This window comes from Procambarus clarkii, chromosome 44, assembly GCF_040958095.1.
Source record: "Procambarus clarkii isolate CNS0578487 chromosome 44, FALCON_Pclarkii_2.0, whole genome shotgun sequence".
NCBI lineage: Eukaryota > Metazoa > Arthropoda > Malacostraca > Decapoda > Cambaridae > Procambarus > Procambarus clarkii.
The window spans coordinates 22865401-22887996 of NC_091193.1; the positions used below are offsets into that span (position 1 = coordinate 22865401).

The following is a 22596-nucleotide window of genomic DNA, read 5'->3' on the forward strand; positions in this document are numbered from 1 at the left end:
ATGCTTCTATATTGGTTCGGGGTCTTGAAGTGGGTAGAATATAGTTGTGCATTAACTGGCTGTTGATTGCTGCTGTTGACTTTTTGATGTGTAGTGCCTCGCTGATGTCGAGCCGCCTGCTATTGCTGTATCTATCGATGATTTCTGTGATGTCTGTTAAGACTTCTCTGGTGATGGTCTGGTTGTGAGAGGAGATTATGTGTTCCTTTATGGAGCCCTGTTGTTTATGCATTGTTAATCGCCTGGAAAGAGACGTGTTTGTCTTGCCTATATACTAAGCTCCTTGGGGCTTACAGTCCCCAAGTGGGCATTTGAATGCAAAGACAACATTGGTCTCTTTTAAAGCGTTCTGCTTTGTGTCTGGAGAGTTTCTCATGAGTAGGTTGGCCGTTTTTTTGGTTTTATAGTAAATCGTCAACAGTATTTTCAGTTTTTTGTCTGTAAGGATAACGTTCCTATCAACAATATCTTTCAGGACCCTTTCCTCCGTTTTGTGAGCTGTCGAGAAGAAGTTCCTGTAAAATAGTCTAATAAGGGGGTACATGTGTTGTGTTAGTTATCTCTTCAGAGGTTGCATGGCGTTTTACCTTTCTTTTTATGATGTCTTCAACAGATCCATTGGAGAAGCCATTGTTGACTAGGACCTGCCTTACCCTACAGAGTTCCTCATCGACTTGCTTCCATTCTGAGCTGTGGCTGAGAGCACGGTCGATGCAAGCATTGACAATACTCCTCTTGTACCTGACTGGGCAGTCACTATTGGCATTGAGGCACATTCCTATGTTTCCTTAGTATAGACTGCAGTGTGGAAGCCTCCACCCCTTTCCGTGACTGTTACATCTAGAAAGGGCAGCTTCCCATCCTTTTCCATCTCATAAGTGAAACAACACAGAATTCTTCTCGAATGCCTCCTTTAGCTCCTGCAGATGTCTGACATCAGGTACCTGTGTAAAAATGTCGTCAACATACCTGCAGTATATGGCCGGTTTCAAGTCCATGTCAACTAAGACCTTTTGCTCGATGGTACCCATGTAGAAGTTCGCAAACAGGACACCTAGGGGAGAACCCATGGCGACCCCATCTACTTGCTTATACATGTGCCCATCCAGGCTCAAGAAGGGTGCCTCTTTAGTACAATCTTGGAGTAGTTTCCTCAGAATATTTTCTGGTATGTCAAGAGGAGTACAGGCTGGATCACGATACACTCTGTCCGCTATCATCCCAATTGTTTCATCCACAGGTACGTTGGTAAACAGTGATTCTACGTCCAACGAGGCTCTTATCCCTGTGACCCGTGTTCCTCGCAGTAAGTCAACAAATTCCTTTGAAGACTTCAGGCTGAAAGCACAAGGTACATAAGGAGTCAGCAATTCATTGAGTCGCTTCGCCAGTCTGTACGTGGGTGTGGGTATCTGGTTGATGATTGGCCGAAGTGAGTTTCCAAGCTTGTGGGTCTTGACATTTCCATACCCACACGCATTAGAGGGAATGTTTCGGTCCCCTCGAATACAGTTTCTGTGTGTTTTTCTCCTACCACCCCCTTCCTTTTGTGTGTTTTTGTGCTTTAATTATTGTATATTTAATCGTTACAAGATATACATTGGTTGAAACAAAAAGTGCTTACAGGTTATGGATCTGTTGAAGCTCCTCTGCTTCCGGACAGGAACCGAGGATGCAGCAGGTATTTCCCCTCTGGATCGCCACACTGAGGCGCTGAAACAAAAAACTGGCAGCCCTTGGGTCTTTGGTGACGTCAATGAGCCTGGAACAATTCCTTGAGAAATCCCAAGGCACTTTTACCCCAGGGGCCATGCGTCTCAGACGCTATGGAAACAAAGGTGTATTGACCTTCCAATCGCCTGTATTTGGCTAATTTTGCTATTTCCTTGTGGTTGGCCGCCCCACCTGCTTGATCAGCACCGAAGCGTACATATATATATATATATATATATATATATATATATATATATATATATATATATATATATATATATATATATATATATTGTTATATATATATATATATATATATATATATATATATATATATATATATATATGTCGTACCTAGTAGCCAGAACGCACTTCTCAGCCTACTATGCAAGGCCCGATTTCATGAATTAATGTTTTTTTAATTAATAAATTAAGTTTTCATGAATTAATGTTTTTTTCGACTACCTAACCTACCTAACCTAACCTAACTTTTTCGGCTACCTAACCTAACCTAACCTAACCTATAAAGATAGGTTAGGTTAGGTTAGGTAGGGTTGGTTAGGTTCGGTCATATTTCTACGTTAATTTTAACTCCAATAAAAAAAAATTGATCTCATACATAATGAAATGGGTAGCTTTATCATTTCATAAGAAAAAAATTAGAGAAAATATATTAATTCACAAAAACTTGGCTTATTAGGCAAATCGGGCCTTGCATAGTAGGCTGAGAAGTGAGTTCTGGCTACTAGGTACGACATATATATATATATATATATATATATATATATATATATATATATATATATATATATATATATATATATATATATATATATATATATATATAATATGAAAGTATAGGAAACTTGATGAATACGTACAAAATACTCTATGATATAGACAGGATATGAACAATGACTGTGAGTAACATGGTTAACACGGATGCGGTACAAGAGGAGACACCATGGAGGGAAATTGTAAACTCTGAAAATAGAAGTGATATAATTAAACATTGCTTTAGTGTCCGAGTAGTGAGCAACTAGCTGGGGATGGGGGAGGAGGTCAACTTCCTTCGCAACTCTAGAAGATGTGACAGCACAAGATATGGAATCACTTCGCCAGTTGACCGATAGCTAGAAGGCGAGGCCCGAGAGCTGGAATTTATTCAACAAATATAAAAATATATAAGAATATCCATAGGAAATATTAATAGATGTTCAGGACGTCTTCGTAGACAGGCATGTTTGGGTAGGGTGGGGCGGCCCTGACCTAGGAGCTGGTGCCCGCTGGCTGGGGTCTTCCCAACTTTCCCTCTTCCGTGTGTTTGTGGAGGAGCGCGCAATACTACACTACACCAAGGATATATTGTCAGCTTACAACACCACGCAGGCCATATAGCTCCTACCATGCGCACACAAACTGTGAATGTTGTGTGGTGTGAATGTTCTATTGAAGTGTAAATGTTCGATTGTGGTGTGAATGTTCTATTGAGGTGTGAATGTTCTATTGAGGTGTGAATGTTCTATTGAGGTGTGAATGTTCTATTGAGGTGTGAATGTTCAATTGACGTGGGCGTAGAGGCACGTCAAGTGTTTGGCCAAGGGTTAAATGAAGGCATGACCCCAGCTGCATGATGTGTGTACTGTGGCAGTTATGACGCCAGGGAAAATCATCAAATCCATGAATCGATCAGCATAATGAATGATTTTAAGTATTCTCAGCGAGCACGGGAGCTGACGCCACTGTTCCAGTCAGTGCTAGGGGGACCTTGTGGGCTTGTGCTGTCCTCTGGTGGCAAGGTTACTTCTTGTGGCACCCCCAAGAAGACGGTGATCTGCATTACTGAAGCCCCATTTGCAACGTTGCATAAGAGTGACGCTGAGAATGTCGGTCGTCTGAGCAATGACTCCAGTATACCTTCTTTCCCTGTTCTGTCTTCGTTTGTCGCTATAAATGGATATAGCTTCATGTGTTTACCACGCTAGTACTTCCCACTTATTCAATACATTTACATTGAATACATTCAAACTCCTTATATCTCATCTGTAGCGCATTGACTGTTGCTGCCGGAGGCGGCTAGTTTATTGTTGTTGTTTTAGATCCAGCAACTCGGAACAAAAAGTTCCAAGTAGCACGGGCTGTAACTGTAGTTTATTGTGGATAGGATGGGGGGGGGGCGGTATTGTAGCGCAGACGGCTTACAACCAAATGGACCTGGGTTCCATTCCCGGGCAGGGCAAGACGTTTGGGCTCGTTTTAGTAAACTTTATGCTTCTGTTCACCATTATGCTTACACACTCACTATGTCTGTCTCTCTGTCTCTCTCTCTCTCTCTCTCTCTCTCTCTCTCTCTCTCTCTCTCTCTCTCTCTCTCTCTCTCTCATATATATATATATATATATATATATATATATATATATATATATATATATATATATATATATATATATATATGTTTCATTGAATATGACCGCATATTCTGTATTTATTATTTTCTGGTTTAGGGCTTCTATCCCTCTAACTATTTTCTTAGCATCAGGGCTTAATTGGAACAGGAGTTCTCCAAAACTCATTTTCGTACTTTTAAGGTGAAGAAAAGAAGTGATTTACTATAGAGTGTATTACACTTATTTGTATAATTTGCACGACGTTTCGAACCTCCATGGTTCATTCTCAAGTGAACAATCTTACAATACTAGTTGATTTTATACCCGCATTAGGTCAGGTGATAATACAATGAAGGTGAAAAACATGGGGGGATACATAAGGGATAAACATAGGGGCTGCAGAAGGCTTATTGGCCCATACGAGGCATCTCCTATCTAAACACAAAGATTAATCCAGTGTAATTGGCCTGTTATGTTGGACATTGTCTTCTGTGTTGGCATCGATATGTTCTTGTCTTGTCCTTACTCTCATGGTGGGTAGAGTAAGGTAGAGTCTACCCACCATGGTGGGTAGAGTCTACCCACCATGAGAGTAAGGACAAGACAAGAACATATCGATGCCAACACAGAAGACAATGTCCAACATAACAGGCCAATTACACTGGATTAATCTTTGTGTTTAGATAGGAGATGCCTCGTATGGGCCAATAAGCCTTCTGCAGCCCCTATGTTTATCCCTTATGTATCCCCCCATGTTTTTCACCTTCATTGTATTATCACCTGACCTAATGCGGGTATAAAATCAACTAGTATTGTAAGATTGTTCACTTGAGAATGAACCATGGAGGTTCGAAACGTCGTGCAAATTATACAAATAAGTGTAATACACTCTATAGTAAATCACTTCTTTTCTTCACCTTAAAAGTACGAAAATGAGTTTTGGAGAACTCCTGTTCCAATTAAGCCCTGATGCTAAGAAAATAGTTAGAGGGATAGAAGCCCTAAACCAGAAAATAATAAATACAGAATATGCGGTCATATTCAATGAAACATGTTTGAAAGAAAACCTGCTGCCAGTATACACCAATATATATATATATATATATATATATATATATATATATATATATATATATATATATATATATATATATATATGTCGTACCTAGTAGCCAGAACGCACTTCTCAGCCTACTATGCAAGGCCCGATTTGCCTAATAAGCCAAGTTTTCATGAATTAATTGTTTTTCGACTACCTAACCTACCTAACCTAACCTAACCTAGCTTTTTCGGCTACCTAACCTAACCTAACCCATAAAGATAGGTTAGGTTAGGTTAGGTAGGGTTGGTTAGGTTCGGTCATATATCTACGTTAATTTTAACTCCAATAAAAAAAAATTGACCTCATACATAACGAAATGGGCAGCTTCATCATTTCATAAGAAAAAAATTTGAGAAAATATATTAATTCAGGAAAACTTGGCTTATTTGGCAAATCGGGCCCTGAATTGTAGGCTGAGAAGTGCGTTCTGGCTACTAGGTACGACATATATATATATATATATATATATATATATATATATATATATATATATATATATATATATACTTAAATTTTGCTATCTCTCCACGTACTATTTATTTCCTTTGTGTTTTAATTGTAGGTTAAAGCACTGAGTAATAACAGGAATTTCCTGCTGGCGTGTACTAACTCTCTCTCGCCTTCACGCTCGCTGACTCAAATCCAATCACAGCTCTTGCTGGACATGTTGTAAATAATAATCATTATTATTTCTTTTGCTGTTGTTGCTCTTACAATGCTGTGCCTGATATTGTTACTGTTAGTTATTAGACTGTTCTTATTATTACTGATAATAAAAATATTACTTGTACTATAACTTGTACTACTGCCATGAATAATATTATGATAATAATAACGAGAATGCGAGTAAGCTTCTCTTAGTGCAGCTTATCAAGTACTAGTAATACTACTACTACTGCAGCCATTACTATTTATACTTAGTAATGGTAATGTCTTCTCACAGACATTGATATGGACGTTGAGATGTAAGTCTCGTCCTAATCACACGCTCACAACCTTGACAGAGAACTCTGGAGAGTGCGAAAGACGTGTGTAAATTCCTTACATAAATTTCACAACTACACAAGTGTAGATTGTTTATACTAATTATATTACTATAAATCTACTGCTAGGCTTACTGTTACACAGTAATAATAGGAACAAAATAATATTAATATCTGAAATTATGGTAGGCATTTAGCACGAGGCTAGCGACCAAAACATTGTCTCTCTAACAATCATCTTGTAAATATTTTACTAAATGAGACAATAAAATAGAGAAGCCTCGTATGCCTACATATAACTGTAGAGAGAAACTGCAAGCTTTTGTAGCTTGCAAACTTCAAAATAACTCTAGCGACTAGTGACTTATACAAGAGCAGGCTCGCATAGACCAATAGGCTTCATGCAGATTCCTAGATGTTATGTTATATCAGTTGATTTGCAGGTGTGTGTGTGTGTGTATTCACCTAGTTGTGCTTGCGGGGGTTGATCTCTGCTCTTTCGGCCCGCCTCTCAACTGTCAATCAATTAACTGTTACTAACTACTAACTAACTAATTTTTTCCACACACACACACACACACAGGAAGCAGCCCGTAGCAGCTGTCTAACTCCCAGGTACTCATTTACTGCTAGGTAACAAGGGCATCAGAGTGAAAGGAACTCTGCCCATTTGTTTCCGCCGGCTGCGGGGATCGAACCCCGGTCCATAGGTCCATGAGTTTAGGGCGCTATCCATTCAGCCACCAGCCCCTGTATCCCTGCCCCCTGTTGCCCCTGTGTATGTGTGTGTACTCACCTATTTGTGCTTGCGGGGGTTGAGCTTTGGCTCTTTGGTCCCGCCTCTCAACTGTCAATCAACTGGTGTACAGATTCCTGAGCCTATTGAGCTCTATCATGTCTACACTTAAACCTGTGTATGGAGTCAACCTCCACCACATCACTGCCTAATGCATTCCATCTGTTAACTATTCTGACACTGAAAAAGTTCTTTTTAACGTCTCTGTGGCTCATGTGCGTACTCAGTTTCCACCTGTGTTCCCTTGTTCGCGTACCACCAGTGTTGAATAGTTTATCCTTGTCTACCCGGTCGATTCCCCTGAGGATTTTGTAGGTAGTGATCATGTCTTCCCTTACTCTTCTGTCTTCCAGTGTCCTAAGGTGCATTTCCCATAGCCTTTCCTCGTAACTCATGCCTCTTAGTTCTGGGACTACTCTAGTGGCATACCTTTGAACTTTTTCCAGCTTCGTCTTGTGCTTGACAAGGTACGGGCTCCATGATGGGGCCGCATTCTCCAGGATTGGTCTTACAAATGTGGTATACAAGATTATGAATGATTCCTTACACAGGTTCCTGAAAGCTGTTCTGATGTGTGTGTGTGTGTGTGTGTGTGTGTGTGTGTGTGCGCGCGCGCGCGCGTGTGTACTCACCTAATTGTGCTTGCGGGGGTTGAGCTTTGGCTCTTTGGTCCAGTCAATTATGTGTGTGTGTGTGCGCGTGTGCGCGTGTGTGTGTGTGTGTGTGTGTGTGTGTGTGTGTGTGTGTGTGTGTGTGTGTGTGTGTGAATACGGATACCATGTCTGAATAACCTTCCTTTAATCGCTAGACACAAAATAGTGACGCTGTTTTACTCACTGGTAAGAACTACAATTTCCACCCTTCGTTACGAAAATTAGCAATAATTTGAACCCAAAGCATGATTTGTTTAATACAATTCAGCTGAACATATCCGGTTGGCAAGATTAGTTTAATATTGTCGTCAGCGTCGCCGTGGTAGTGTTCTTCCTCCTTCCTCTCCCGCAGTTACCAGCAACTGGTCCTGTTGTATCCAGTGAGAGACGGCGGCAAGGTCAGGGTCCCCGGGTATATAAGACACTGCTTCCCTCTCTCACTCACTAGTTGGATATTCACATCTCACTAAAGGTAAGGCGCACTTCCACGTTACGTTTAGGAATGTGTCTGTATCAATTCTTATCATGTTGACCAGGGCCCAGATTCACGAAGCAGTTACGCAAGCACTTACGAACGTGTACATCTTTCCTCAATCTTTGACGGCTTTGGTTACATTTACTAAACAGTTTACAAGCATGAAAACTTCCTAATCAACTGTTGTTATTGTTATAAACAGCCTCCTGGTGCTTCGGCGCTCATTAACTGTTTGATAATTGTAAACAAAGCCACCAAAGACTGAGAAAAGATGTACAGGTTCGTAAGTGCTTTCGTGAATCTGGCTCCAGACCACACACTAGAAGGTGAAGGGACGACGACGTTTCGGTCCGTCCTGGACCATTCTCATGTCGATCGACTTGAGAAAACGTCGTAGTCCCTTCACCTTCTAGTGTGTGGTCTGGTCAACATACTTTAGCCACGTTATTGTGACTTATTGCCTGCAATTCTTATAATTTTGCTGACCGTTATCATTCTTTTTTTTTAACTAGAGTTTTTTGTCTATAGAATATAATTATTTTCTTCTAGTGGTTCTTATAATATAAGATAACTTTCTGTTCAACTTGTGTTTTTGTCAATATAAGCAAGATTGCCATTTAACTTAATATTAATACGTTTCCTTATCCGTTCCTTGTTCCATTGATAGGTAATCAATGGAAAAATTTAGATGTGTGTGTACATAAACTGACTTTTACCGGAAATTTCTCTTTTATCTTTATGCATCATTTTTTAATACTACAGATGAAGTTAATATGGCTGCTGCTAGTGGCTGTGGTGTCGGCTGAAGATATTCAAGCCTCTGAGGGCGAAGCAAAGGATGCAGCCGCCGCAGTGGAAGAGCGCTCAGGCGGGGCTGCTGAAGGAGGCACCAAAGGTGACCAGAGGTCTCTGGACCTCGAAGACGATAGAGGCTTCGGGCGAAATCCAGCAATCGGAGGTGGATTCGGTGTAAATCCTTCATTTGGGGGAGGGTTTGGCGTCAACCCAGGGTTCGGCGGTGGCTTCGGAAGTGGAGCCGGTGGTGGATTTGGAAATGTAGCCGGTAATGGATTCGGAAGTGGATTTGGCAACGGAGCCGCTGGTGGATTCGGAAGTGGATTTGGGAACGGAGCCGGTGGTGGATTTGGCAGTGGAGCCGCTGGTGGATTCGGAAGTGGATTTGGCAACGGAGCCGCTGGTGGATTTGGAAGTGGATTTGGGAATGGAGCCGGTGGTGGATTTGGTAGTGGAGCCGCTGGTGGATTTGGGAATGGAGCCGGTGGTGGATTCGGAAGTGGATTTGGGAATGGAGCCGGTGGTGGATTCGGAAATGGACTCGGAGGTGGATTTGGCAATGGATTTGGGGGTGGACTCGCTGGAGTTAACCCTGGCCTCGGAGGAGTGAACCCGCCAAGCAGTTGCCGCTACTGGTGCCGGACACCCAAGGGTCAGGTCTACTGCTGCGAGGACGCCAGCGAGCCTCAGAGCTTCGTCGGTTTCAAACCTGGCAACTGTCCCCCTGCGCGTCCTGCCTGTCCCCCAGTCAGGAGCTTCTCTGCTCCAACATCTTGTTCCAACGACGGTTCCTGCTCAGGTGTCGACAAGTGCTGTTTCGACACTTGTCTACAACAACACACATGCAAGCCACCTTCCGGGCTCAGGCGATAATTTAGCGCGCCTTATTTATTAATAATGTCTACCGGAAAGTGATTGCATCTAAATTTAAAAGAACATATGTGTGCTGGATGATTTTTCTGTATACTTATAGTATAAATGTTTTTGCTTATCGTATTTATTACTAAAATAAAGAAAATAAAGTGTTTATTATAATACTTGTTACCAAATAAATTTACAATGTTTACAATTAATTTATATATTCCTGAATTTACGTGAGGGTCGCCATCTCTAGTGGCCTCCATGGAGACAGGAAGCCGGCGGTTTATCAAAGGTCCCTCCATTATTGCTGAGGATCATTTCCAAATTATTTTTAAACTGCAATTTTGGCGGGTAGGCGGTTCCGTGGGTTTTTACCTATGGTTTGAAAAAGAATCTCTCGATTTCTGTCCTACATTGGGATCTTTTTCTATTTTCTTTTAGAGAGGTCCAGGTCTGTTTCTGTTTCCCTTTAGAGAGGTCCAAGGTCTTCTGTTTCCTTTTAGAGAGGTTCAGGGTATTCTGTTTCCTTTTAGAAAGGTTCAGGGTCTTCTGTTTCCTTTTAGAGAGGTTCAGGGTCTACTGTTTCCTTTCAGAGAAGTTCAGGGTCTTCTGTTTCCTTTTAGAGAGGTCCAGGGTCTGTTTTTTTTTAGAGAGGTCCAGGGTCTTCTGTTTCCCTTTAGAGAGGTCCAAGGTCTTCTGTTTCCTTTTAGAAAGGTTCAGGGTCTTCTGTTTCCTTTTAGAGAGGTTCAGGGTCTACTGTTTCCTTTCAGAGAAGTTCAGGGTCTTCTGTTTCCTTTTAGAGAGGTCCAGGGTCTGTTTTTTTTAGAGAAGTTCAGGATCTTCTGTTTCATTTTAAAGAGGTTCAGGATCTTCTGTTTCATTTTAAAGAGGTTCAGGATCTTCTGTTTCATTTTAAAGAGGTTCAGGGTCTTCTGTTTCATTTTAAAGAGGTTCAGGGTCTTCTGTTTCTTTTTTTTTAGAATTTCAGTGTCTTGTGTATTCTGAGGAGCGTCTGTGTCCTCAGCATCGTCCTGGGGAGGATCAGCAGCCTTCACGCAGCCTAAGATAAGGTTCCTAAGGTTTCCCAACGTCAAGAAAACTGTCAAATTAGAAGTGTCCTCTCCTAACCTATCAGAGGACCCGAAACAGAAAACGGGAATGTACGTCACTTTCACAAGCCGCTTCCATTTTCAAGTACGACAATTTGTGACCTTATGTAACGCATACGATCGAAATGCGACGATTTTTGTAAGAGAACAGGTTGCTTCAAGACGTCTAGCTGCCATAACAAGGGCCACAGCCACAAGAACTTCACTTGCAGTATGAAGAAAGAGCAGTATGGTTTATTTGCACGTCGATTAAAATCGTTAGAGATTACTGTTTATAAGTTATATGTTTTAGAACTGTCTATTGCGATGGTTTTATAGTGAGACCAAGAGCTGTCACTAACATTTGCTAGGAGGTCACAGAGACAACTGTCACGTGGATGCTGGGTGGGTAGTGTCTTGTATACAGTACTCGCTGACGGCCCAATGAGACCCACATCACTGACCTTTTAAAGGGGCTTCTGACTTACCTGTCTGAGTCTCATGCTATGACAAGGAAGGACCCAAGTTACTTTTTTTCATGAAGACTTTTTTTTTATCTTTTTCATAAGACTACAGGAGCAGAATACTGTTGATTCCTGTTGGCATGCTTAGAGCTTTTCCTTCACAACAGCTCATCTTAAGACTTACCATACTAATAGAAAATCCACAGGAGCTGTGATGAGGAGTCGAACCTACGCACTGGATATTCCCAGATGTACGCTCTAGTCGACTGCGCTACGACATGGTAAAAGAATTGCAACCTGGAGTACTACTGCACCCTCGAGGATTCCCAAGGCTTCTACTGAAGCCTCCTCATCACGGCTCCTGTGCATTTTCTCATTGATATATCACGATAATGTGATTTCTCTGTGTACTTACCATACTATATTTATCTGGAATACGACCCGTAGACACAGGTCAAAGACAACTAGGCTACAAGAATCTTTGGACACTTTGGCTTGTTTGGGAAAGTAGATCACACGATATGTAGTGCTGTGGACAAAAACAGGGACATGCTACAGTGCATTATATATTAGACAGTGTGAAAACATAATCATTTAGATATAATCTAAACTAAGGTTGCGTGAAATTACAAATTATATTAACTTCCACAATACAGCAAATTCTCGGTGAATACCTTAATCATTCATTCAGATATTGTGTTCAAGTTTAGCTGTACTCTTTGTAACTAACAAATGACTACAAATTCTTAATGTATGCCTTATATACTTTGTTAGTGAGGTAAAACAAACGCTCTGCCAGACTTGTGGCTTTATTGATCAAACAATTACAGGACAGTCACATCCTGCAACAAAAAACAAGTCATATAATAAACAACACACACATAATCCAAGCACTGTCATATATAACTATATACTATAACAACTATACAATATAACAAGACTATAACAACAAGCAAACAGCATATGACTAAAGCTAGGGCAACAGATATTAGGGGAGCACACCTCCACGGACCTGTACTCATGCACGACACACCCGAACTACCAGGCCCGGCCACCAAACAATAACAATCAAGCGAGCATCCATCCGCCACAACTACTGCTCCACTCCGATACGATACACACACTTTTACTACAGTTAGCATTAAGACTCGCCTGATACACTGCGTGTTAGCGGATTTGCAAGAATGTTATCTGCAAGCCAGCGTTGTTTATTGGTCCATTAATTGTTACTTTCTTTTGTTTTAAATAAATAAATATATAATGTTTTATCGCTATTTCCTCCTCTTACTTCTTACTTTTCCTATAGTAATTACCTTTATTCTCTTATTCTCACCTTCGACTCACTATTCATCTTTCTAACCTTACACTGTCAGTCTCTTCCATTCTTTTTTCAATTACGCGACTTGACAGACCGAAACGTCGTCGGTTCTTTATTTTCGGATGTATGGGATGGGTGTCAACTCTTCGGTTAGTTTAGTTCATTTATTATGCACCCCATACCCATCTTGTGGGCGGTAGTGGAAAGGGTTACAGAGGCACATAATGTGCTCAGGAACTGAACCCCACAATTCATTTAGCTAAGCAAGTTACAATCTTGATGAGCTAGTTACAAAATTCAATATAAGTCGTCACATCAACAATGGGTTCGAGATCGACCTCAAGTACAGGTTCTAAATTAAGCAACTGACATATGTGGAGAGCTAGTGTCACAATTTATATGTTTGTCCTGCACACCGCCCCCCATCCAGTGGGCAGCGGTGGATAGGTTACAATCACTCAGTTACTACCTACAGTTAGCAAACTGGGGATATTTGGCTAAAATTTCTAGTAGCAGATCATTTTGAATGAAATATTGACACATCGCTGGAACATTGGTTATAGAATTGTCTCTAAATTCACGTATCTTTTCGCACTCCGTCACATAGTGACGGAGGGTGTGCGAATAATTTTGTTGACACAGTTTACATTTGGTCAGGTCTACATCAGCAGATAATGAGAATTCCCAGAGATACTTGTAACCGAGTCTAAGCCGAGCAGTAGTAACATCTAGAAGTCTGCTGATTTTATTGAATGATCCATAGATGTGTGGCTCCTCTTGCATGATAGTATGATGATAGATGGAATTACTGGTGTCAATTTCACTTTGCCTCAGATCTACAAGATCTTGTTGAAGTTCTCGGTGTACAGCTGCTCTCAGATTGCTCATTGACAATCCAAGGTTACACTCAACGGCTCCTTTAAAGGCAGATTCTTTGGCTAACTTATCAGCTCTATCATGCATTCGGAGGCCAACATGAGATGGAGACCACGTGAAATGGACTCTGTTACCATCCTTAATAATTTTGTTGTATTTGTGTCTAGCTTCGGACACGAGCATGTTACAGTAATGTCTTAAAGAGTTGAGAGCATTTAAGGATGATAACGAGTCACTTACAATTAATGTATCAAGTTTGGAGACTTGTACACATTTCAGTGCAAGGATCAAGGCAAATAGTTCACTTCGGACCTGTTATTGTGACATCGTCTGCTCCTGGGTGCCTATTTACTGCCAGGTGAACAGGTTTATTGGATGAAAGGAAACGCCCCCAATCATTTCTATCCCGCCCAGAATTCCCAATTATGATTCGAAAACGAACCCGTCTGCACTACCAAGACCCTAAATTACAATTAAGTAGAATGTGTACACATATATTGTAATAATCGATGTCAAACAAGCACTGGGGTCTTATTACAAACTTTTGTGGCCTGTGTAAGCCTTTAGAGCTGCCTCTCACAAAATGAGTATGCGATGCAGGATAAACTACCATTCTATTCACATGGGTCTTGAACCGTGGACCCCAACGCGTGTGAGGCCGACGCTCTATCAACTGGGCTATGATGCCGTCTCAAAATGGAAAGCTTCCACAAGCACCATACTGTTGCCAAACTGGAATTTTCAACTTTCCCTGACTACTAGTGAAGCCCAGAGGAATTACTGACCCACGGCCACCTCATATAAATTGGCATCCACACTTCCGTGTGGAAATAGACATTCCATTCACGAGGAATGACCCATACAGCGCAGGTGAATGAAATGTTCACTTCCACGAAAATGTGGATGACAATTTTTAATAAACTACCAATTACAAAAAAAATGAGTATGTGGTGCACAAATACCGCTCAGAGGATGAGTATGTGGTGCACAAATACCGCTCAGAGGATGAGTATGTGGTGCACAAATACCGCTCAGAGGATGAGTATGTGGTGCACAAATACCGCTCAGAGGATGAGTATGTGGTGCACAACTACCGCTCAGAGGATGAGTATGTGGTGAGCAACTACCGCTCAGAGGATGAGTATGTGGTGAGCAACTACCGCTCAGAGGATGAGTATGTGGTGAGCAACTACCGCTCAGAGGATGAGTATGTGGTGCACAACTACCGCTCAGAGGATGAGTATGTGGTGAGCAACTACCGCTCAGAGGATGAGTATGTGGTGAGCAACTACCGCTCAGAGGATGAGTATGTGGTGCACAACTACCGCTCAGAGGATGAGTATGTGGTGCACAACTACCGCTCAGAGGATGAGTATGTGGTGAGCAACTACCGCTCAGAGGATGAGTATGTGGTGAGCAACTACCGCTCAGAGGATGAGTATGTGGTGAGCAACTACCGCTCAGAGGATGAGTATGTGGTGAGCAACTACCGCTCAGAGGATGAGTATGTGGTGAGCAACTACCGCTCAGAGGATGAGTATGTGGTGAGCAACTACCGCTCAGAGGATGAGTATGTGGTGCACAACTACCGCTCAGAGGATGAGTATGTGGTGAGCAACTACCGCTCAGAGAATGAGTATGTGGTGAGCAACTACCGCTCAGAGGATGAGTATGTGGTGCACAACTACCGCTCAGAGGATGAGTATGTGGTGAGCAACTACCGCTCAGAGGATGAGTATGTGGTGAGCAACTACCGCTCAGAGGATGAGTATGTGGTGCACAACTACCGCTCAGAGGATGAGTATGTGGTGAGCAACTACCGCTCAGAGGATGAGTATGTGGTGAGCAACTACCGCTCAGAGGATGAGTATGTGGTGAGCAACTACCGCTCAGAGGATGAGTATGTGGTGAGCAACTACCGCTCAGAGGATGAGTATGTGGTGAGCAACTACCGCTCAGAGGATGAGTATGTGGTGCACAACTACCGCTCAGAGGATGAGTATGTGGTGAGCAACTACCGCTCAGAGGATGAGTATGTGGTGAGCAACTACCGCTCAGAGGATGAGTATGTGGTGCACAACTACCGCTCAGAGGATGAGTATGTGGTGAGCAACTACCGCTCAGAGGATGAGTATGTGGTGAGCAACTACCGCTCAGAGGATGAGTATGTGGTGCACAACTACCGCTCAGAGGATGAGTATGTGGTGAGCAACTACCGCTCAGAGGATGAGTATGTGGTGAGCAACTACCGCTCAGAGGATGAGTATGTGGTGAGCAACTACCGCTCAGAGGATGAGTATGTGGTGAACAATAAACTATCACTCATCAAAATATTGACGTGGTACATAATAAACTACCACTTATAAAATGAATATGGTGTGCACAATATATATATACAACTCACAAGATTAAGTATTTAATGTGACACTTGCATCTCCATAAATGAGTTCCTCTCTGTTTACAGAGAAAAAAGTGGCTGAGTGAGTGTGTGGCATTTAATCTGGAGGTGTGAAGCCTATGCCCCCGCCCTGCTTCTTCCGTCAGTGGTGCTGTAGACCACAGGAATGTAGGCAGGCAGCTCCTCCAGGAAGTTGTTCCTGTTACCTGTGGTGTCTGTTCCTGTTACCTGTGGTGCCTGTTCCTGTTACTTGTGGGGCCTGTTCCTGTTACCTGTGGTGCCTGTTCCTGTTACCTGTGGTGCCTGTTCCTGTTACTTGTGGTGTCTGTTCCTGTTACCTGTGGGTCTGTTCCTGTTACCTGTGGGTCTGTTCCTGTTACCTGTGGGTCTGTTCCTGTTACCTGTGGGTCTGTTCCTGTTACCTGTGGGTCTGTTCCTGTTACCTGTGGGTCTGTTCCTGTTACCTGTGGGTCTGTTCCTGTTACCTGTGGTGTCTGTTCCTGTTACCTGTGGTGTCTGTTCCTGTTACCTGTGGGTCTGTTCCTGTTACCTGTATTGTCTATTCCTGTTACCTGTGGGTCTGTTCCTGTTACCTGTGGGTCTGTTCCTGTTACCTGTGGGTCTGTTCCTGTTACCTGTGGGTCTGTTCCTGTGGGTCTGTTCCTGTTACTGTAACAAACTAGGCTGTTGTAAGAATTATCCAGAGTGGTTTATCGACAAAAGAGAATGGGAAGCTGAGCCGCATGGTGACCTGACCCCCAGGGGAATTCGCGGTGGAAATAACCGACGCTTTGTTCATATCTGCGTAAATGAATCATCCTATAGTATTCAGTAATTTAGAGAAAATTAGCCTTTATTCATTTTGCATTAAAATTGTATTGTATAATAGTACTGGATACAATATCAAGAGTATTCTAATTATTGAGTTTAAGTCACCATCAGTGACGTCACGAATCAGATCTAACTTTTGAGGCGGAGTGACCGGCGGTCATAGGTCATCAGGGGTTGACAGGTCTACTATTTCTCTAAGTTTTAATAACCATTTTTGTGATCGGGAACAGCTTTGCCGTTAGATGTTTGTGTAATCTAATTCAGTAAAATAATTCAACCAGTCTGGATCAATTAAGTACAACAGAGTTTAATTGTTATAACTTAACCTTGCTAAAGTAACTGGGTAAGCGATGCGGAACAATACAATACTCTGTCTGGGGTAGTCCAGACAAGGAAAAAATCAGTGTGGTCACGGAAGCAGCTAGGAGAGGTCAAACATCTTACCTCTCCCCAAGAACAGGCCCAACACCTAGAACTGTGGTCGCCCAAGGTATAGTTGCTATTGTTAAGTATAGAAATAGTCTCATTTGCCACTCAGGTCAAGTAGGGAGTGTTAAATTGATAGGGAGTGAACATATTTAGATTTTGTTTTAGTTTTCGTTTAATAAATTAAATTTGTTATTAATTTGCATTTTATTGTTTCCATGTGTTTTATGTGTATACTTGTCCTGGTCACGTGGTCCACACGAGGCAGAGTTGCATTGGGCGCCGATTCTAACATCGAATCGGAATTATCATTACCGTGTAATTTATTCCACTCTCAAGGTCATCGTTTATAGTGGGGATCAAGCCCCTAGGTTGATTAATTAGCGTGATCGATCCAGACCTCGATCATTGCTCTTGTATTACTGGTCTGGTGGTGGCAGCAGAGGTGACTCTAGGGTTTTGTTCAGAGCTTAGGTCACGTCATACTGGGTGTAGAATCCTAAGTCGGTCAATCGTCTTAGGACCACGTGGCGTGGAGTTGGCTTTGGTAAAAGTTTTGGAGTCCCTTGGTTTAGAAATAAAAGTAAGAATACGGGTAGAGGGAGTAGAAAGAAGGAAGTAAAGAGAGAGGAACCCGAACCCGTGTTACAATGGTGCACAGCGGTGGTTTCAACAATTTTGTTTGAAATTGTTGAAAGGCTCACGCGTCTAGCCGTTCGAACACGTGCGCGGATGCTAAGGAGACAGCCGCGGGCCAGGATTAGCAGTGCGCCCCACAACAGTGCGTTTGAGTGGGGATTGGCGAATCTTGGGTCATGCGGGCTGATATGATTAAGGTTAGTTAGTAAGATTAGACTGTTAAAATAGATTTATTGAAAAGGAGACCGCTCCGAGTTGATTGGACTGGGTACCATACTCGACCCATTGCAATTAATTCAGAGGTGTTGGGAGCCACCATACTCTCAACAGCAGTTCCTTGAGGGCTGTCGGGGGCGGATATATCTGTGGGACGCCAGTAGATAGTCCGAGGGCGTTATTAGACGACCCAAAACGCTAAGGAAAAACGTAATCCGTGAAGGGCGTTGCGGCCTCCGAGGGACGGACTAGTAAACTACCTAGCAGCGATTCAACAACTAAGTGATCGCACACTTAGTGGAGGTTGAGTCGTCCCTAGTCATAATTGTTGCTGAAAGCTGCGTGTCGCTCTGTTGGAACCTAGATGGTGTGGCCTCTAGGCTAGGTGTGGTACGGCGAGCCGGTAGGAACAATTATAAGTTTAAGTCGAGTGCATTTTTGAATTAAGTATACTTAAATTTATAAAGTAATTTCCGTTTATTTGCGTTGTTCTAGATTAATTTTTTCCCTTAAATTCAATCCCCGGTTAAAATTTTTCCCAAGTGTTTAGCGTTTTCTTGCATATTAGGCTAAGTGCGTACGTTAAGTTTTGTTATTCCCTGTTCTATTAGTCTAAGTCAGAGGCGTTGTTAATCCTCTGGACTTAGGGCTATATGTCGGTCACGATAGATAAGTGAAGGAGTTTAAGGGATAATAAGTTGCGTGTAAATGCTTAATAGAGTCCGTGGTATATTTCTAAGTATTTTGGGATAAGTTTTCGGCTAAGTCGATGTCGGAAACTCGTTAACTAATTAATTTGTATTCGTGGGTCACGTGTATGATCTGGGCGTCATTAGGATTCTCCAGTCGATGCGAGTGATATTTTCTAGTTTTTACCAGTAAGACTGTAGAATTGTGTTTGTAGACTTAGAATTCTGTTTTCAGTAGAAACGTAGGTGGAAAATTTTCTAAGTCCAGCTTGGGCTAGAATCTGACTTTTTGGCGGAAATTCTAATTTTTCATGTTTCGTGTATATTCTGGGGCCAGTATTACTCTCTAGTGCGCGCAAGGGACGTAATTCTGTTCGTAAAACATTAAACAGTGATAATTACATTTTTGCCGAATTTAGTTATTTTTCGAGAAAATCGTGTCGTAATTTTGTCAGAGTCCATTTGAGTTGAAAATCTCGGATTTTGACGAAAAATTCGAATTAGTGAGTGTTGAAACCGCCCGAAGTGTCAGTATTGTTCTGCTTACAACGTCAGTAGTAAATAATAACGTATTTATATCTGGAAACGAGAAACCCAATTTTTTGTGAATTAAAGGAGTTTTGTGATATTTGGGGTGATAGAAATTTTTTTCCCTCGGAGTCAGGAAAATTGGCAGAGTCCAGCAATTCAGTAAAAACGCAGTTTTTTATTAAAATTCAATTTTTAGTAAGCATTTATAGGTCCTGGGTGTCTATATTAATCGCTAGAGCGGTTTATTAACGTAAAACTAGTTATTTTCCTTCACAACAAAAATTTTGATTTTTCAGCGTTTAAGCGAAAAAGCGCGGGACTTAGTTTTTTTTCAGCGCAGCTGGTCCCGCTCCATTAGTCATCAGTGGCCACGCTGCTCACTTCAAGCGCGTTTAGTATTCAAGTACAGTAAATATTCTTTATTAATCCATCACGAGTGCTGTGCATTAGTTGCGTTATCATTTAAATTGTTTTATATAAATTAGATTCTTTCATTTTTTTTAACGTAAAGGACTTAGGTTTCAGCAATAGTACTGCGGGATATTTCACGGTCAGACACGAGTGCGGGGCAGACACTCATTCATTGGATTCACTTCAGCGATTCTCTCGATAAGTCGGTGTATTTCCTATTTTGGGAATTTAGTAGTTTTCTCTTAGAATAGAGTTGTGATTTTTTTTTTTTTGTATAAGATCACGGTTGTAGTGAGTCCGGGTCGAGGGTGTACTAAAGGGTAGTTTAGAAGAGACGTGGCACACCAGGAATCACAGGAAATGTTTAACCCAGATAATGGCCAGTCAGTAGGGACCAGTGGGAATGGGAGTGTAGAGGATAGAACCTCTTCCGACACCACTGGGGACCGCTCAGGTAGCTCAACTGGCACCACAGGTGGGGCCAGTGGGACTGAAGCGACGAGTTCACGGGTTCTGCATGGGACTGGGCAGTCGAGGGTATCTTTCCATCCCTGGAGAGATACTATTATTGACATGAGTGGGGAGTCTTGCGAGGAGTCGTCCCATGAGTGGGGAGAGCCGTCTTGGGTTCCCCCACAAATAACATCGACGCCATGCCAGCAGGGTAGACAGGGGGCCTCAGTTAGTATGGCAGGACGTCCCACTTCGCTCGGTAGAGAACAGCAACCCGTTCAACGGGAACATGAACAACCACACCAACAGCAGGAACTACCCAACATAACACCAATACCACAGCACCCACAACACCTAGGTACACCTCATCCGTCACTACAACAAAACCTACCCCATCCTCAATTCCCATACCTACCCCATCCTCAATTCCCATACCAACCCTTCCCCCAACCCCAGGCCACCCCATACCCATACCCATACCCATTCCAGCCCCAGGCCACCCCATACCCACCCCAACCCCAATCCACACCCCAGCCTGAGGTCACCCACACCATACCTCAACCCCAACCTCCATCCACACCCCAACCCCAGGCCACCCACACCATACCTCAACCCCAACCTCAATCCACACCCCAACCCGAGGCCACCCACACCATACCTCAACCCCAACCTCCATCCACACCCCAACCCCAGGCCACCCACACCATACCTCAACCCCAACCCCAGGCCGCCACAGCCTTAGACAGGCAGATGCGCACGGAGACGCCGGGCACTCAGTTGTCGCCATACGTAGAGGCGTTAAGTAAAGGCGAGGGAGCCAAGCCGAGGAACTGTGGCGCGGGTTCATCAGGCGGGAAGCAGCCCTCAGCTGCAAGTTCGAGCCACCCTGCGCGGGGTAACAACAGAGATCCGCGGAGGTGTTACTCCTGCTGGAAGCGCGGGCATATACAGAGGGATTGCGAAGTCACTCCTACGAAAGCATGAAAGCAGGCTCCTAGTGATGGTAGGCCTACTTTTGAGGTGAAAGTGGAAGGTGTGAGATTGACAGCTTTTGTTGATACAGGAAGCCAGGCAACAGTAATTAAAAAGTCAGCCTTCAGCAATTTTAAGTTTGCACGTCTTCAACGTTGCGCAAAGACATTAACAGCAGTCAATGGGGAAAAGATTGAGATCGTAGGTCAAGGTACAGTTAATTTTGAGATTGATGGGGAATTGCAGCCTCACACATGTACGATCGTAGAGAACCTTGATTTTCCTGGTCACATCTTAATGGGAACTGATTTTCTGTCGCGATTTGATTATTCCTTGTCTGCTCAAAAAGGGGCTAGGAACTGCAGGTTGCAGTTGGGACAGACTGCCTACCCAGTGGAGATGATCGACCATCCCCCAGTTGTAGCTTCAATTAAGAGGAAGCTGAAATATAATGCGCACTATCCAAAATTGATTTTTAAGTCTCTTCCAGACACAGTTAAGAGGTCATGCGCCTTGCATGCATTGACCAAACAGAGTTGCCCACCACATTCTGTTAAATTTATTAAGGTAGCCGTGGGACGTCACATACAACCAGGTACCACCCTTCAGGTGGCTGGGAGATGTGATAGTTTATTAATTCCTCATCACTTAGTTGTAGTGCTCGATAAAGGTGCACTCATTCCAGTTGTCAATCTTTCACATAAGACTTTTCGCTTCAGGGCAGGTGATAGGGTATCTCAGGGAACCATGGTGGAGGACACAGAAATCTTTCACCATGAGTCAGCTGAGACGCCAGCCGTCACTGCACAATGTAGTGCACTAAATATGTTGAACACTAAAACACCATCCAAAGTACAATACGAAACGAGAAATGTTGCACAGAATGTAGAGGAAGTAGAAAAATTAATTTCAGCACTTGATTTGCAACATGTTGCACAGGCGGATAGGAAGGCACTGAGAGGAGTTTTACGAAAATTCCCGAAATTGTTTGCGACAGAGGATGACCAGATTGGTCTCCTTGATAAGATCGAGCACACCATTCCAACTGGTGACCATTTGCCTGTGTACACAAGACAGTGGAGGTTGCCGGAACAGGCAAAGAACATTATCAGGGAGGAGTGCCAGAAAATGTTGAGACAGGGCGTGATAGAGCCTAGTACGTCACCGTGGCTCTCTCCTGTTGTGCTAGTTCGGAAACCGGACGGTAGTTATCGTTTCTGTGTTGACTACCGGAAGGTGAACGAACTAACTAAGGGTGATGTGTATCCGTTGCCCCGAATACAGGAGATAATAGATCAATTTGGTGCTGCTAAGTATTTCTCAACTCTTGACGCAAAATCGGCGTATTGGGCGATCCCGGTGGCAGAACAGGATAGGGAAAAAACAGCATTCTCGGATGGTAGGCACACTTATCAATTCCGTAGGATGCCGTTTGGTTTGAAGACAGCGCCTTCGTCGTTTCAGAGGGCCATCAACTTTATCCTTAGTCCGGTACTGGGTAGGCATTCTTTAGCGTACC

General features: G+C 42.9%; 2 protein-coding genes across 3 annotated transcripts in view; both read left to right on the forward strand.

Annotated features, from left to right (window-relative positions):
* Window positions 1-9973, forward strand: part of LOC123745392 (uncharacterized) — a 34274-nt gene extending 24301 nt beyond the window's left edge. The window contains exons 2-3 of one of the 2 annotated variants that reach the window (XM_045725901.2): window positions 7987-8106; window positions 8872-9973. In XM_045725901.2, the coding sequence (XP_045581857.2) occupies window positions 8872-9777 (906 nt within the window). In that variant the 5' untranslated portion in view covers window positions 7987-8106 and the 3' untranslated portion in view covers window positions 9778-9973. The remainder of the gene's footprint in view (window positions 1-7986; window positions 8107-8871) is intronic. The other variant, XM_069300832.1, reaches the window with a different exon arrangement.
* Window positions 9974-14094: 4121 nt separating this feature from the next.
* On the forward strand, window positions 14095-15877 carry LOC138350173 (uncharacterized). The gene is made up of 2 exons (XM_069300510.1): window positions 14095-14098; window positions 14481-15877. The coding sequence occupies exons 1-2, from the start codon at window positions 14095-14097 to the stop codon at window positions 15875-15877; spliced, it is 1401 nt and encodes a 466-aa protein (XP_069156611.1).
* The last annotated feature ends 6719 nt before the right edge of the window (window positions 15878-22596 follow it).